Source organism: Brachycentrus maculatus, unplaced genomic scaffold (genome assembly GCF_059751285.1).
Source record: "Brachycentrus maculatus isolate JH-2025_06_01 unplaced genomic scaffold, ASM5975128v1 h1tg001171l, whole genome shotgun sequence".
Taxonomy (NCBI): domain Eukaryota; kingdom Metazoa; phylum Arthropoda; class Insecta; order Trichoptera; family Brachycentridae; genus Brachycentrus; species Brachycentrus maculatus.
Window position 1 is genome coordinate 13,289 of NW_028281858.1, and position 14,850 is coordinate 28,138.

At 52.9% G+C, this 14,850-nt stretch overlaps 1 protein-coding gene across 1 annotated transcript; it reads right to left on the bottom strand.

Annotated features, from left to right (window-relative positions):
- Positions 1-14,201: 14,201 nt before the first annotated feature.
- LOC148299351 (uncharacterized) lies at positions 14,202-14,799 on the bottom strand. Its single transcript, XM_088276148.1, has one exon. It carries the CDS (start codon positions 14,736-14,738, stop codon positions 14,241-14,243), a length of 498 nt encoding a protein of 165 aa, XP_088132274.1. The 5' UTR covers positions 14,739-14,799; the 3' UTR covers positions 14,202-14,240.
- Positions 14,800-14,850: the final 51 nt, after the last annotated feature.

The window sequence follows — 14,850 nt, forward strand, 5'->3', positions numbered from 1 at the left end:
CACACCGACCCAAAGGAACAGAATAATCAAAACGCCCCAGGACCGCCCTCGAGGCCCTCCCTTCACTACCACAGCACTATTTACACAATTAAAACTACACAAAATGTTTCATACATGCGAGTTGGAGCACAAACATGCGTTAAGAGCCGAGGTCAAACATTCACGAGGTCAGACTTCAATACCCCAAATCGTGAAAAAATGCCGACGTCATTCTCTTCCCCAAACCAGGAAAAGATCCCAAATTTGCCGACAACTACCGACACATCAGTCTCATATCCAATGACGAACACCGAAAGGGAACCCCTACATGCTTAACCAACAACTACCATGGAACCAAACAGCAAAATACCTCACACATAAAGACATCACAGTAAAACCAATCCTCTATCCCATCCTCTCTAGATACAGCCCCCCGAACGCCAACTCAAACTGCTAGTATTCAAATCCCTCATCCGTCCAATCCTCACCTACGAACACCATATGGGGTTCGGCAAAACACTTTATTCAAATCATCCAAAAATCTATCAGACACACCATCACACACCGTGACTCCCAAATACAGTAAAGTCTCCCTGTACGCGACGCAAGGAAGCTTGCGCTGCAGCACAAATTACCGTAGTACCGCAGGTGCTGGTGTCAACGCAGAGTGGTCGGGCGTCCGCTGCTGTCAAAAAACGATATATCTACCCGCGTAGAAATCCATCGCCGCCCTGAGATCCCTTGCGATCGCCGGTAAACACTACCGGCAGCCGCAACCTGTAGTAGGCAACCGGGTCGTAAGGCCGGTATCGCTCCATCGAGGGGTGGCGGCTCCGTCGTCCAGTCCGGGTGCAAACAGCTCCAAAGTAGATCCTAGTTCCAATCCAGGGGGTAGCGGCGACGTGGTGGTCAGGCTGCGCCTCGCTGATGGACCACCGCTTTGGGACCGGTAACATACGGGCTTATTCGTTATGCTCTACAAACAGCTCACGTCAGGCAAAGGTACTATCACCATAGCCTGCAATGACGACATAGAGCGCAACGCCATCCCGCTGTAGACACTGGCAGATACCGATGACTCCACCACCATGGATTGGCAGTTTCCGAAGCTGCCAACCAAGAAGAGGGCCCACCAGGCGCCATCACCACCGCCCACTGTGACCACCAACCGCTTCGGCACCCTGCCTTAAGTCCACGAAGGGCCCGACGTCACGTCCCCGCCTGCCAAGAAGCAAAGCCCCGCCGCACCGCGCGCAGTCCGCCCAGGACACATCCCGCCGGTTGTGATGAAGGTGCCACCTTCACACGGAATCTACCAACTTGCCACCGTTGTGGCGGGGTGACGTTCCAGATGGCCCCGCCGTACCGAGTTGTAACCTGGATAAGGACGGAGGTGACTGGATGAGTGAACCGGGAAGAGCGAGCACTGAACCGACAAGTCAACCTCAATAGCCCTGAGAAGGGCTTTCCGAAACAGGTCCGTGAATCGGTGCAAAGAGGCGAAGCGGTCCAGGCTGGCGGCGCGGCGAGGTGTTCAAGGAGTGGGAGCGGAGAAATGAAACGAGAAATGTGATCGCGTGCCGCCCGACAGTGGGAAGGCATGGCCAATCAGCGGCCGGGGGAAAGAGACAGCCATTTGCTGTCTCCCTCTAAGGGGCTCCGGACGGGCTACATTTCCATAGCGTACCAGTGCCTCTACAACAATGGATTACAGTTCTAAACTACGCTAATGCATATTCCAGACTAATTCACATATACAACATACATTATAGATTCTTATATCTAACATTTTCGTATGGAAATCATAAAGATTCAGACATAAAGCTTCAAAATCCCTTCTTTGGGCCGCGGCCCGACGGGCAATCGTCTCGCCCGCCGGACACCTAGAGGTCCTTTCCTGGACCGCCGCACGGGGTGTGCGATCTGTCCGTAACAAAGCCCGTAAAAGGACCTTTCACCTACTCCGGCGGGAAGACCGCAGCAGTCCACTGGATCATGTAAGATCACCACCAGTGACTCGGACAGGACGAAGAAGGTGGTCATCAGGGGTCTCCCCGAGGTGGGTACCGTGGACATCGCCGAATCCCTGAAGAAGCAGGATTTTAAAAAAATATTATAAATGATTTTTTGTTATAATATTCTGAGTAGTAAGCAGTAGTATAATATCCTTAGTAGTATAGTAAATATACATTTTTTAAAAAATAAAAGCTTAACAATTGAATCGACTTATTTTTAAGCGAATAATTGAACATAAAAATGTCAATTAAAAAAACAAAATTTTCAGATTTGTAAGCCCTATAACTCGTTTAAAAATACATTTTTAAATAAGTTTTTGTTTTGAATGTTTTCCGCAGATACTTTGTGGTACATTTTATAATATCTTTATAAAATGAATAGACTTTGTTTTCACCACTTTTTATTCATATAATTCAACCTACCGGTTTCAAGAATACATTGTCATCATCAGGGTTTATTTAAAATATAAAAAAAAAACATTTAAAATATTAGAATACTTTCGATTAGAATACCAGGCTCCTCCCTGAACCTTGCATACTTCAGCCAGGCCACTGACACGGGCCTACTCAAGATCAAAGTGGGCCTTGTATGCTACTACAAGGTAGCATTCACGAAATACAAGTCACAGTTCGCGCAGCACGGCACCCAGTGCTACCGCTGCCAGGGATTCGGCCACTGCAGCGCCAACTGCAACTGCGCCGCCAGGTGCGTGAAGCGTCTGTCGGACCACGCCACATCCGAGTGCCCCAGGGAGACCCCGGCGGCCTGCTGCGACTGCCAGGGCGCCCACCCGGCTTACTTCAGGAAATACCCGCGACGACAGGAGTACGTCGTGCGCATCTCCCCCAACGCCCCAGGCGCCACTCCTGCCCACCCCCTTGGCGGCGTCGAGGACCGACGGGAGACAGTGGTCAAGCGTGCTACAGGAGACCCCCCCCCGGCCGCCGCCGGAGGCATGGCCATCTTGATCCGTACAGATATACTGCACACTCACATCTCCGTCCCCCCGCTGGGCGACATGGAGGCCACCGCGATACAGATCACATTCCAGAGTCACTCGCGATAATCTTGCGACAAGCTGCTCGCGTTAGGACCCTCGGTCATACTGGCCGGCGATTTCAACGCGAAACACAGCCATTGGAATAATTATCGCGCTAACCTAACGATCGCACTCTGTTCAATCACATGGAAACACACGATTACGCCGTCGTTAGCCCGTCTGCGCCTACACGATACAATCCGCGCAGCATGTGCGCGAGCACTCTAGATTTGGCCCTTGTGCGCAATGTGCCGGAACTAGCCGTACTCGAGGCACGGGAGGCCCTCTCGTCCGACCACCTCCCGATAGTGATCACGCTTTCGGGGACGGTGAGACGCACTTACGCAATCATCGACAAATCCGTACCGCAAAGACGCGCGGAGACTTTCAACATTAAACAACAAATATTTGACATTGTAACCCCTTGGCAACAAGGTCATCAATAACCCGTTGAGAAGTGAAACTTTTTCCAACTACAAAAAATAGTAAATTCTTTCTCTCTTTTATTTTTTTTGTATTAATTCATTGGCAACCGACGTTGGGCAAACTTTCAATTGCACCTTTCTACTTGAATTTCATACTTCCCTAAAGGAACTCATTCTCCCCAAATGATATACCTATAATTACTGTAATGTACTTTACCATGTTTTGATTAATTCTTGATATATTTTGTCACATTTTACATTTGTATGAATTCTAGGCTACTCTCGATCTCAGTGTCACCTTGTCACCGGTCTTCTGAAGTTTCAACTCGGAACTTGTTGCTGTATTCCAGCGGCTATAAAATAAAGTCTCGCTTGTATTACATGCAGCGGGATCTGGAATGGGTTCTTTGTAACTTTCGACCCGGAGGTAAAAATCCTTTTTTTAAAAGAAAAGATAAGCTGTGTCTCAATCAGATCTCAAACACTCGCGACGATGGCGTGCTGAACCTGGCACTCAAACACTTACCCCAGCGGTCCATTGTCAATTCAATTCAATTTATTCAATAATTATTGTATACATTACGAGCTAACATTTAAGGCGGATACTCTTCAACATTTAAGCAAAAAGACTCTTGTTAAATGTGTAGAATAATCCCGCTTCGGAAAACCCTTCGGACACATGGAACAGATCAATATCCAATGTGATATTGTTCAACATAGCGGCAGCTCTTCCTACAGGCATAACCATCGGCAGGTTGGTCCTTTGTATAGGAATGTGAAACAATCTATGCCGACGCTGTCTTAGGTAACTATCGGGAACATACAGACCAATGTTCCAGAAAATTTCATGATTGTCGATCATACCGCGTAACAATCGAAAAATATGCGTAATCAAATACACATTCCTTCTAGTCTCTAAACTGTTGTAGCCAAGCATACCCTGGAGAAACTGGGTCGGGTAGAGCCGTACTCTCTCATGTAGAGATACCTCAAAAACTTGTTTTGGACTTTCTCTACCATAATACATAAGACAGTAAGCTCGTGTGGCACTCAAATCATGGAGCCACTCTCGACTCTACTTCGCACCAAGGAGTTATAAAGGGTTCTCAGCGCGCGGGTATTTTGGAAAACCCTGGTAGTACGCAGAACAAATCCTAGCATTTTCAATGCATTACCACTCACTGCCTCTATGTGATCGTGAATTGTCAGCCTGACCAAGATCCTCAACGCGTGCCTCATCCTAGGCTACTTTCCGCGCGAGGATCCCCGCTACCCTTCCAGCTACCGCCCCATCAGCCTCCTCTCCAGCATCAGCAATACACAAAACCAAATACAACAAACTTCAGATTCTACAAAACGCGCTATTTAAGTTGTAACCGACGTTACCCGTGTTGCTGTTTTGCTGATAGGGGCCGGTCGTCTGGCAACAGCTAGGCTCAGTCGTAAGTGGCGAACCGCTCGCCGCAGCCAAGTCCGGTCGGCCGCAAGGAGCTGAACAATATCCACTGGCCCTGAAAAGGGGCTCCGACTGAGGTACGGAGAGCGGGATCGCAGGGAGCTCGTACTGATTCGTGTGTTGTAACGTACTCACTAGCCCTGAAAAGGGCTATCCAACGGTCGGTTGTTGGTGCAGTGAGACGGCGAGTCAGGCCAAGTCCAGGGGCGAATTCTCAAGGAAAAGGAGCGTCAGGAACAAGTAGAATAAAAAAACCGAGTAGCTTTTCACACTGATTTATTGCCAAAATAAGGTCGCATAGCCGACACGATTTTATAACGTGTCGGCGCTTTAAGTCACTGTCTAATGGCAAAGTACCGTTAGCCGGTTAACGGTAAAGTATTGTTATCCGACATTGAGAGTCTCGTTTGTTAGCGAGCGCGTACGGACGTCCGTTCCGTAGTACGCTCCTAGTGTGCGCAGTGCGTTGTGCGCAACTTCAGTGTTTTGAGTCGGCTCACCACCGATCTCAAATAAAAAACGGTCCTTTTTAGGACCAAATACTTGCCGTTACATTTTATTTTTAACTTTCGTCTACGAATAAATTAAAATCACAGACTTCTCAGTGTCGGATAAGTGCCCATCCCCCGCCGGCCCCGCGGCTGGCCTGGAGCCGTCTCCCCCCCCGCTCGTCATGGAGCCGACGCACCAAGGCGTGCTCACCACACAGGACAACCACTCGTACGTCGTGCCGTACGAGTTCGTAGTCCTGTACGAACAGATCACGTCGGGAAAAGATTCGATCACCATTGCCCGAAACGAGGAAATCGAGCAGAGCGCCATCCCGCCGTGGACTCCGGCCGCTGTCCACGACTCCGCCACCACCGCCGCGATCCCCGGCCCGAGCCAGGCTACCATCACCACCGAATCTATGGATTGGCAGTTTCGGAAACTGCCAACCAAGGAGAGGGCCCACCAGGCGCCATCACCACCGCCCACGATGACCACCAACCGCTTCGGCACCCTACCCGAAGTACGCGAAGGACCTGACATCGCGTCCCCGCCCGCCAAGAAGCGAAGCCCCGCTCCCCCCGCCGCACCGCGCGCAGTCCACCCAGGACGCATCCCGCCGGTCGTAATGAAGGTGCCACCGACCGCCACTCACCTAGCGCTCACGGAAAAGGTGAAAACGTCCGTAAAAGGACCTTTCACCTTCACATACTCCGGCGGGAAGACCGCAGCGGTGCACTGTAACTCAATGGAGGACCACCACCAGCTGGTCAAGGCGCTGAGGGAGACTGAGGTCTCCTTCCACACGTTTACGAGCGACAAGGCCAGGACAAAGAAGGTGGTCATCAGGGGTTTCCCTGAGGTGGACATCGCAGAATCCCTGAAGGAACAGGGTTTCGAGCCCCTGAAGGTGTCGCGCATGACCACCAGGCGCGAGGGCTCCTCCCTGTACCTTGCGTACTTCAGCCAGGCCACCGACATGGGCCTACTAAAGATCAAGGTGCGCTTTGTGTGCTACTGCAAAGTAGCACTAACGAAGTATAAGTCGCAGTTCGCGCAGCACGGCACCCAGTGCTACCGCTGCCAGGGATTCGGCCACAGCAGTGCCAACTGCAACCACGCCGCCAGGTGCGTGAAGTGCCTGTCGGACCACGCCACATCCGAGTGCCCCAAGAAGACCAGAGATACCCCGGCAGCCTGCTGCAACTGTGAGGGCGCCCACCCGGCCAACTACAGGGAATGCCCGCAACGACAGGAGTACGTCGCGCGCATCCAGCCGCGCCGCCCCCCCCCGACGCCCAGGAAGGCGCCCCCCCCGCGGCACCTCCCACCCCCCCCGCCACCTCCCACCCCCCCCGCCCCGCCCCCGCTGGGGCCCTCGGAGCCGCGGCCCGCAGACCGGGAGGACTGCCCGGCGCCCCTGCTGGCCCCCAGAGCCGACAGCTACACCAGGGTGGTAAGTATGGTGATCCGCTTCCTCCCCAGATTCTCCAGCAGTATGACGTCAGAGCAGGAACTGCTGCTGGCGATGGACATCATGCGCGCCCTCAATGGCTGAACCGGCACTCAGGATGATCTGTTGGAACGCGCGCGGTGAGCGCGGCAAGATGGACGAACTGATGGCGCTCGTCGAGGACGAAGGCGCGGAAATCGTGCTGCTCTCGGAGACGTTCCTGCGAACCTCCCAACCCCCCCTCTCCGCGCCAGGATTCGAGGTCTATCGGGATGACCGCTCCCCCCCGGCCGCCGCCGGGGGCACGGCCATCTTGATCCGCTCAGGTATACACCACACACGCATCTCCGTCCCCCCCTTGGGTGACATGGAGGCCACCGCGATACAGATCACATTCCAGAGTCGCGACATCACAATCATATCTGCATACAATCCTCACAAACTCACGCGCGATAATCTTGACAAGCTGCTCGCGTTGGGACCCTCGGTCATACTGGCCGGCGATTTCAACGCGAAACACAGCCATTGGAATAATTATCGCGCAAACACAAACGGTCGCACTCTGTTCAATCACATGGAAACGCACGATTACGCCGTCGTTGCCCCGTCTACGCCTACACGATACAATCCACGCAGCACGTGCGCGAGCACCCTGGATCTGGCCCTTGTGCGCAATGTGCCGGAACTAGCCGTACTCGAGGCACGGGAGGCCCTCTCGTCTGACCACCTCCCGTTAGTGATCACGCTTTCGGGGACGGTGAGGTGCCCCCCAATCACGCCGAGGTACGACTACTCCGCTGCGGATTGGGACACGTTCAAGGACCAGATGAACGCATTCGTGTACCTGGGCGTGGACACTTACAACACGACACGAGAGGTCGACCTACGGGTGGCCGAGTTCACTTTCGCGACACAATACGCTATCGACAAAGGCGCGCAGAGACCTTCAACATTAAACTCACACGAGACATTAAAACACTGATCAAAGACAAAAACAGACTGCGCTGACATTTTCACGAGACACGCGAACCCGCCCTCAAAAGCGCAGTCAACTCACTACAACGCGACATTCATACAGCCATCTCACAACGACTCCTGGGAGAAGAAGCTCCTGAGCCTGAGACCGGAGGACAACTCTTTCTGGAGACTGTCCAAAGCAATCAGACGGCGGAAAACGGTATTTCCCCCCTTCTCCTGTCCCGGAAGTACCCGTCCTGTAGGAAGGAAAAGCGGAAGCCTTGGCGGACAATTTTGAAAATACCTTCTTTCTGACACAGGGCCTCGGTGAGCGGCAGACGGACGACGCGGTGACCGAGGCGCTCCGTCTCTTCAGGGAGACGGAAGCTACCGACGAAGACATCGAGTCCCGTAAGAAAACTGCTTCCGCCTCCTCATCCGAGTAAGTACAAGATCCGAACACCGAATAATTCACCAACTCGCCGTCGTTGCATACCATCCACCGTCGCCTCCACTTCAATGGAATGGACTACCATACAGTCCAGAAAGAGGAACCGTCCCTCTCCTCCCGCTTCGCCAAAGAAGATATTGACTTTACTGCCAAAGATAGAGGCGAAACCATGTGACCATCTTAAGGTGTTGATGGACCAGAAAGTGGATCATCACTCTTTCTGCCTTCCTGGTGAAAACCGTTAAAGGTCATCCTGCGTGGAATACCGGAATCGGTTGAAGCTCTGGACGTAGCCAAGGCATTGGCCTCAAATAACGAGGTTGTACGAGACGTCTTCCGTCCGCACAAGACTGTATAAATTCTGGTCTCCTCTGCGGCGCAAGAAGGGGCAAGTCCCGGCGGTTTGGCGGTGGCGTAAATACCGCTTGATGACGCGATGGCCGCAACCGCTGTACCCAGTTGTAAGCTGGGTACAAAGCGCTGCACCGACAAGTCAACCTCTATAGCCCTGAAAAGGGCTTTCCGAAACAGGTCCGTGAATCGGTGCAAAGAGGCGAAGCGGTCCAGGCTGGCGGCGCGGGAGGTTTCAGAGATCGGGAGCGGAGGAGTAATAACAAGTTTCGGTGTTAGAACTGAACTGATTTATTCTGAAAAATGTGCCCTCTATATACCCGGCCGTGATCGCGTACCGCCCGACAGTGGGAAAGTACAGCCAATCAGCGGCCGGGGGAAAGAGACAGCCATATCTCTGTCTCTCTCTTAGAGGCACCGGACGGGCTACATTTCTGTACCGTACCGGTGCCTTTACAACAATGAATTATATTTTAACTATTAACTATTTTCCTAAAAGTAACTTAACCTAGCCTAGAGCTTAATTCTCCTCGGTATGGGCAAAGACCACCCCCGAAAGCGACACATTAGAGTCTTTATTGAGGGGGCAGTACATTGCGTACACATACCGAGGTCCCTAAGCTAATTACATTTACACAAAATCCCTTCTTCGGGCCGCAGTGTGGCGGGCAGCCACCTCGCCCGCCGCGCGCCCAGAGTTCCTTTTCTGGGCCGCTGCACGGGGTACGCGATGACGTCGCTTACAGAGGTCATCCGTACACCGTATGCAGCGCGAGATACACTCGCACATGCGGATAGATCAGGACACCGAGAGACAGAGAGGCGCTACGGTCGACCTGCCCCTACCAAGCCGCCACACATCGCTGCCTGCCCCCGCCATGGAGGACTCGGCGGGCCCCCGTCGAGAATGCGCCTTTTGCGTCTTCCCGAATGGGAAGAAGCAATTTTTACCAGAGTTCCTAGAACTCCACCGGTATTTAACGAAGGACGGCCCAGAGGTGGAAGCCCCTATGTTGGAGATTTGCCACTAGGGAGATCCCTCTCACGGGTGTGGACACCTGGAGGCCCGCACCAAGCACCATCTGGAAACGGAGCTGTTCGGAGTCACTTCTGATGGAAACGGGCAACCGTTTCGGAGAGCTCCCCAAGGTCAGAGATTCCCCAGGACGGAGCCTGCCACCGAAGCGCCCCGCATCCGCCACCGGACCCAGCCGCGCCGCTAAGACGCGGCAAACACGGATTTCGCCCGTCATCATCTCGGGGGTAAAGAAAACGTTTTCCTTCAAATACGGACGGCGAGGCACCCCCCGTATCTTTCTGCAGAGCCTAGACGACCACAGGAGAGTCGAGGAAAAGTTTGCAACAGGGCTACGCCGTCAAGGTGACCATGAGGCCAATCCCCCAGTTGGCGCCCGAGACAGACATGGGGAAATATACGGCGTTTGTGAAGATCAAATGCCACCGCATTGTTGAGATGCAAAAGTACCGTTCTTCGCACCTCACACACGGCACGCAGTGCTACTGGTGCCAGCACTTTGGCCACGCGTCGCGGAACTGCCACCGGATCCCGCAATGCATCAAGTGCGACGTCGCACACGCCACGGTCGAGTGCGTGAAGAGCCGGGATGTCCCGGAAATCCGCTGCAACTGCAAGAAGGACCATCCCGCAAACTTCGGCAAGTGCACACGTAGGGTGGACTACGTGGCCAGACAGCTATACAAATCGAAATAGACAGCCGACCCGTCACGCTTGTGGCGGCGTACATTAACAAGCCAGACAAACTGAAGACACGGACCCGAGACCTCGACAGACTACTAGCGTTGGGCTCCAGGGTTATCATAGCCGGGGACTTCAACGCGAAACACCCGCACAGGAACAACCACATTTCAAACATAAACGGCTGACTTCTCTACTTACACATAGAAGGACACGACTGACTGCCTGCCTGACGCCAGACACCTACACCACGCCAGCCGAAATCGACTCCGCGGTAGAATACATAACACTTAAGATCCAAGACGCCCGCGACACGCGTATTCCCACGGTTGAAATAAGACCACACTCCATCATACTTCCACCACACATCATCACCTTGATCGCGGACAAAAATACACTAAAATATACCAAAGTACGGGAGACACTTACTTTAAAAGCGCATTAAATACCTTACAACGCAAAATTAAAGAACAGATTACACTACTCAAGAACACTCTGTGGGGGAAAAAACTCGCAACTTTCAGGCCCGGCCACACCGCCGTCTGGCAGGTGGCCTAGGGCCTAAAGAGAAGAGGGACGACCATCCCTTGACGATACTGGGATCAGCCGTAGTGGCGTCTTCAAATGCTGCGAAAGCCGACATGCTTGCGGACGCATTCGAGAGAGCGTACAAGGGTCGACAAGTAAGCGCTACGCTCCTTGATCTCGAACGGTCCCGTCAAACCGACCCGGAGGAGATGAATCTCTGTTCCCCCGCAGAGCTCGCACACATCATTAGGAAACTGCGCACAAACACCGCCCCGGGGCCCGATCAAATACACAACATTCTTATCAAACAACTATCGCGGCGCGCGATTATCGAGCTGACAAAAATATACAACGCCCGCATGATCCACAGCCATTTTCCCACTGCGTGGAAACAGCCCACGGTATAGCCTTTCACCAAACCGGGAAAAGACCATACAAACCCAGCTAACTACAGACCGATCAGTCTACTCAACACTCTCGGCAAACTGCTCGAGAAAGTAATACTCGCGAGACTCCGCTCTCACCACACGACAAACAAAACACTCCCCGATGAGCAATTCGGATTCCGGGCACGACACTCGACTACACACCGACTCACCCGGCTAGTCGAACACGTGTCGTGGCGATTAAATAAACGTCATTCTACAGCGATGGCGTTATATGATCTTGAAAAAGCCTTCGACACCGTTTGGATAGACGGGCTTACACACAAGCTACACGACACCGACACACCCGTGTACCTCACGCGGCTCATTAGGGCATACTTAACAGACCGAACCTTCCTCGTGTCACACAAAGGATGCAAATCCTCGATCGGACAGATCCCAAAGGGAGTACCGCAAGGTAGCCTTTTGGGTCCACACTTATTCAACATTTACACGCACGACATACCGACCATCCATGCGTGCGAGAAGGCAATATACGCTGACGATATGGCTCTCTATGCCTTCTCGAGGTCGCCGAAACTGGCGACCAGGCATCTCCAGAGAGGAGCGATCCGACTCGCGACTTACTATCGCGAGTGGAGATTGAAACTCAACGAGACCAAAACGGAAGCTATAATGTTCACTCACGGGCGCAGGGAGACGAACACTAAACTCGCGTCGGGAGGAGGGAACATCCGATGGCAGAACGAGGTTAAATACCTCGGTCTGAACTTGGACAAGAAGCTCTCGTGGACCTTGCACGTCGACAAGGTTAAAAGCAAAGCGAACGCCGCTATGGGAGCAATCGCCCCCATCTTTAGTCGGACATGTCCACTGAGCGCAAAGACAAAGACAATGATTTACAATACACTCATACGTCCCATCCTCACCTACGCCTTTCCGGTTTGGGGAAGCATTACCAAAAACAAACACAAAAATCTGCAGGTGACACAAAACAAGGCAATTAGAATCATACACGACACACCGAGGCGTTGCAACCTCAAAAGACTACACGCTGACAAACGAATCCCGACACTCGTAGAATTTTACTCAACACAAACGAGAAAATTCTACGAGACACTCCCGACACATACAAATCCCTTAATCAATACACTCGGACAATACGACTCAGACAACCCCTACTTCCACGTATACAATTACAAGCACAGGCTGCCGAAACATTACCTAATGTTGGGCACAAGACCCCCAGACTGATGGACGAGCAGCAGCAGCAGATCGCCTCCTCGCCTCCCTACTAATATCTCTCTTTTTCAGCATCAGGATAAGTATATAAATTAATATTTAACTTATGTTAAGATATATTATAAATTAACTGTTTTATTTATTGTTTGGGCATTAACTTTGTGGTAAGACATGTTACAATGATTAAAGAAAACACTTGTTTTATACCACTTGAGTTTTATAACTAAAGTTATTATACAGACCTGAATGATGGAATGAAACATGTAGTCTATAATAAAACTCAAGTGGTAAAAAACAAATGTTTTCTTTAATCATTATAAATTAACTTAGCATGTTCTTAAATAACTTATTTAACATGTATTATAATATCCCTTAACAAATGTATTTATTCTAGCAGTGTAGTGTAGTACAGTGCAGTGTATGGTGTAGTGCAGTGCAGTGTCTGATGTCATAAGTGAAGTGCAGTGCAGTGCAGTGTGTGATATAGGTGCAGTGCAGTGCTCCCCCTCTTGATCCCCACCTTGTCGCGGTGAGGGGGCTTGCGTGCCTCAATGATTCACCTGGTTATGGCGGTAGTCACTACCACGCGGGTCTCCCGTGCCAAGCAGGTTGGTGAGAGGCCAGACGAAGCGGGAAACAAGGTTGAGCCGACCTGTTGAGGGGTCCTCGGACCTCAGGCCTCCAGACCAGGGAGCGCAGGGCCAATCACTCTGCCTCCCTAAACCTCTCGATTAGGATAAGTCCACGAAATACCTCGGACACCGGCTTCTCTGGCACCCTCCGACCCGACTGGTATTAGGACTGCTAAACGTACGGCGTAAAATTAGACGGCGATGCGGATCTTCGACCCGGTCGGCTTTATCGCCTGCCCGACCATCTGGTCAAAGATTCTACTACAGGCTGTCTGGCGGTCCAAGACGGGGTGGGACGAACCCCTGACGATGGAACACTCACAAAAGTGGGCAGAGTGGCAGCAGCTAATGCCTGAGAACGGGCGCCAGATACCACGATGCGTGCTTCGAGAAAAGGCAAGGCCTGTCACGCTCCACGTATTCTGCGACGCCTCTGAGAAGGCATGCTGCACGGTGGCCTATTTTGTGGACGTAAAAGCAACCTTACAACATCATGGCCAAGTGAAAGGTGGCACCGCTGAAACCGCTCTCAATACCGCGCCTCGAGCTACAAGCCGCGCTGATGGCAGCACGGATGACAACAACCATAAAAGGAGAGTAAGGCAACATCACTCGGACAGTATATTGGACGGACTCCAGCACAGTGCTATGCTGGATGCGAACGGACCCTCACAAATACACCCGTGACAAGGGAGCCCCGAACCTTTGTGGCCCGCGTTTTCTCAAGAGGGACGAGGCCGAGTGGCCTGAGGAGAAGCTGAGATGCGCATCTCCATGCGCAGAGATGTTAAAGGAGAAACCGCCCCGGCAGTTTTTGTGGGGCACGTAAGAGGAGAAGAGGCATTACCGCAACTGGAGCGGTTTTCCTCGTGGAACCGGCTGGTGAGGACCACAGCATGGGTCCATCGGTTCATCAGCCGACGTCGGGACCCGGGAATCACGACACATCCCGGAGGGAGTTTTGAGCCGCGAGCTACAAGCGGCAGAAATGCTCTGGATTAAGCGCTCCCAGCAAGCGGCCTTCAGGGACACTATGGTGCGCTGTTCGCCTGCCTCACGACACGCGCCATACACCTGGAGCTGGTGGCTTCTCTAGAAAGCGACGGAGCTATCACGGCGTTAAGAAGAATGGCCGCACACACACACACCACAAGGCCGCTGGTCGGACCAGCGGCGCGGGAGGGTCCCCCTGCGGGACCGGTCCCGGCAGCGCTGCATGGGCTTCGCGGAGGGCGTAAATAAGGTGTGTATGCCGGTTTTCGCCACAGGCCAGAGAGAGTCGCCGCTAACCGCCGAGCAGTACGGACCTGTTTTTCGACACCGCTCCGCTACGCTGCCCGACCGCCTTGCTGCAAACACGACGCGACCCGCTACCACTACGAGATCTTCTGCCCAAGCCGAGCCGCCACACACCGCTGCCTGCACCCACCATAGAGGAGGACTCAGCAGGCCCCCGCCAAGAACGCTTCTTTTGCGTCCTGTCCTGGGCCTGTAGCGATGGGGCTTCTTCACGCCGTTGGTGGCCGGGGCGCTCTTGCGGGCCGCCTTCGTGGCCAGCTGCTTCCTGGGCGCCTTGCCCCCGGTGGACTTGCGAGCGGTCTGCTTCGTACGTGCCATGGCTGTAGCTGAGTGGGATTCTTCTCTCTATTCGGAAAAATTTCCCGGGCGCGTCATATTTATCGAAAATACCGTCTCCCCCGTGGGGGGGGATGGGCCGACGCCATTGGCC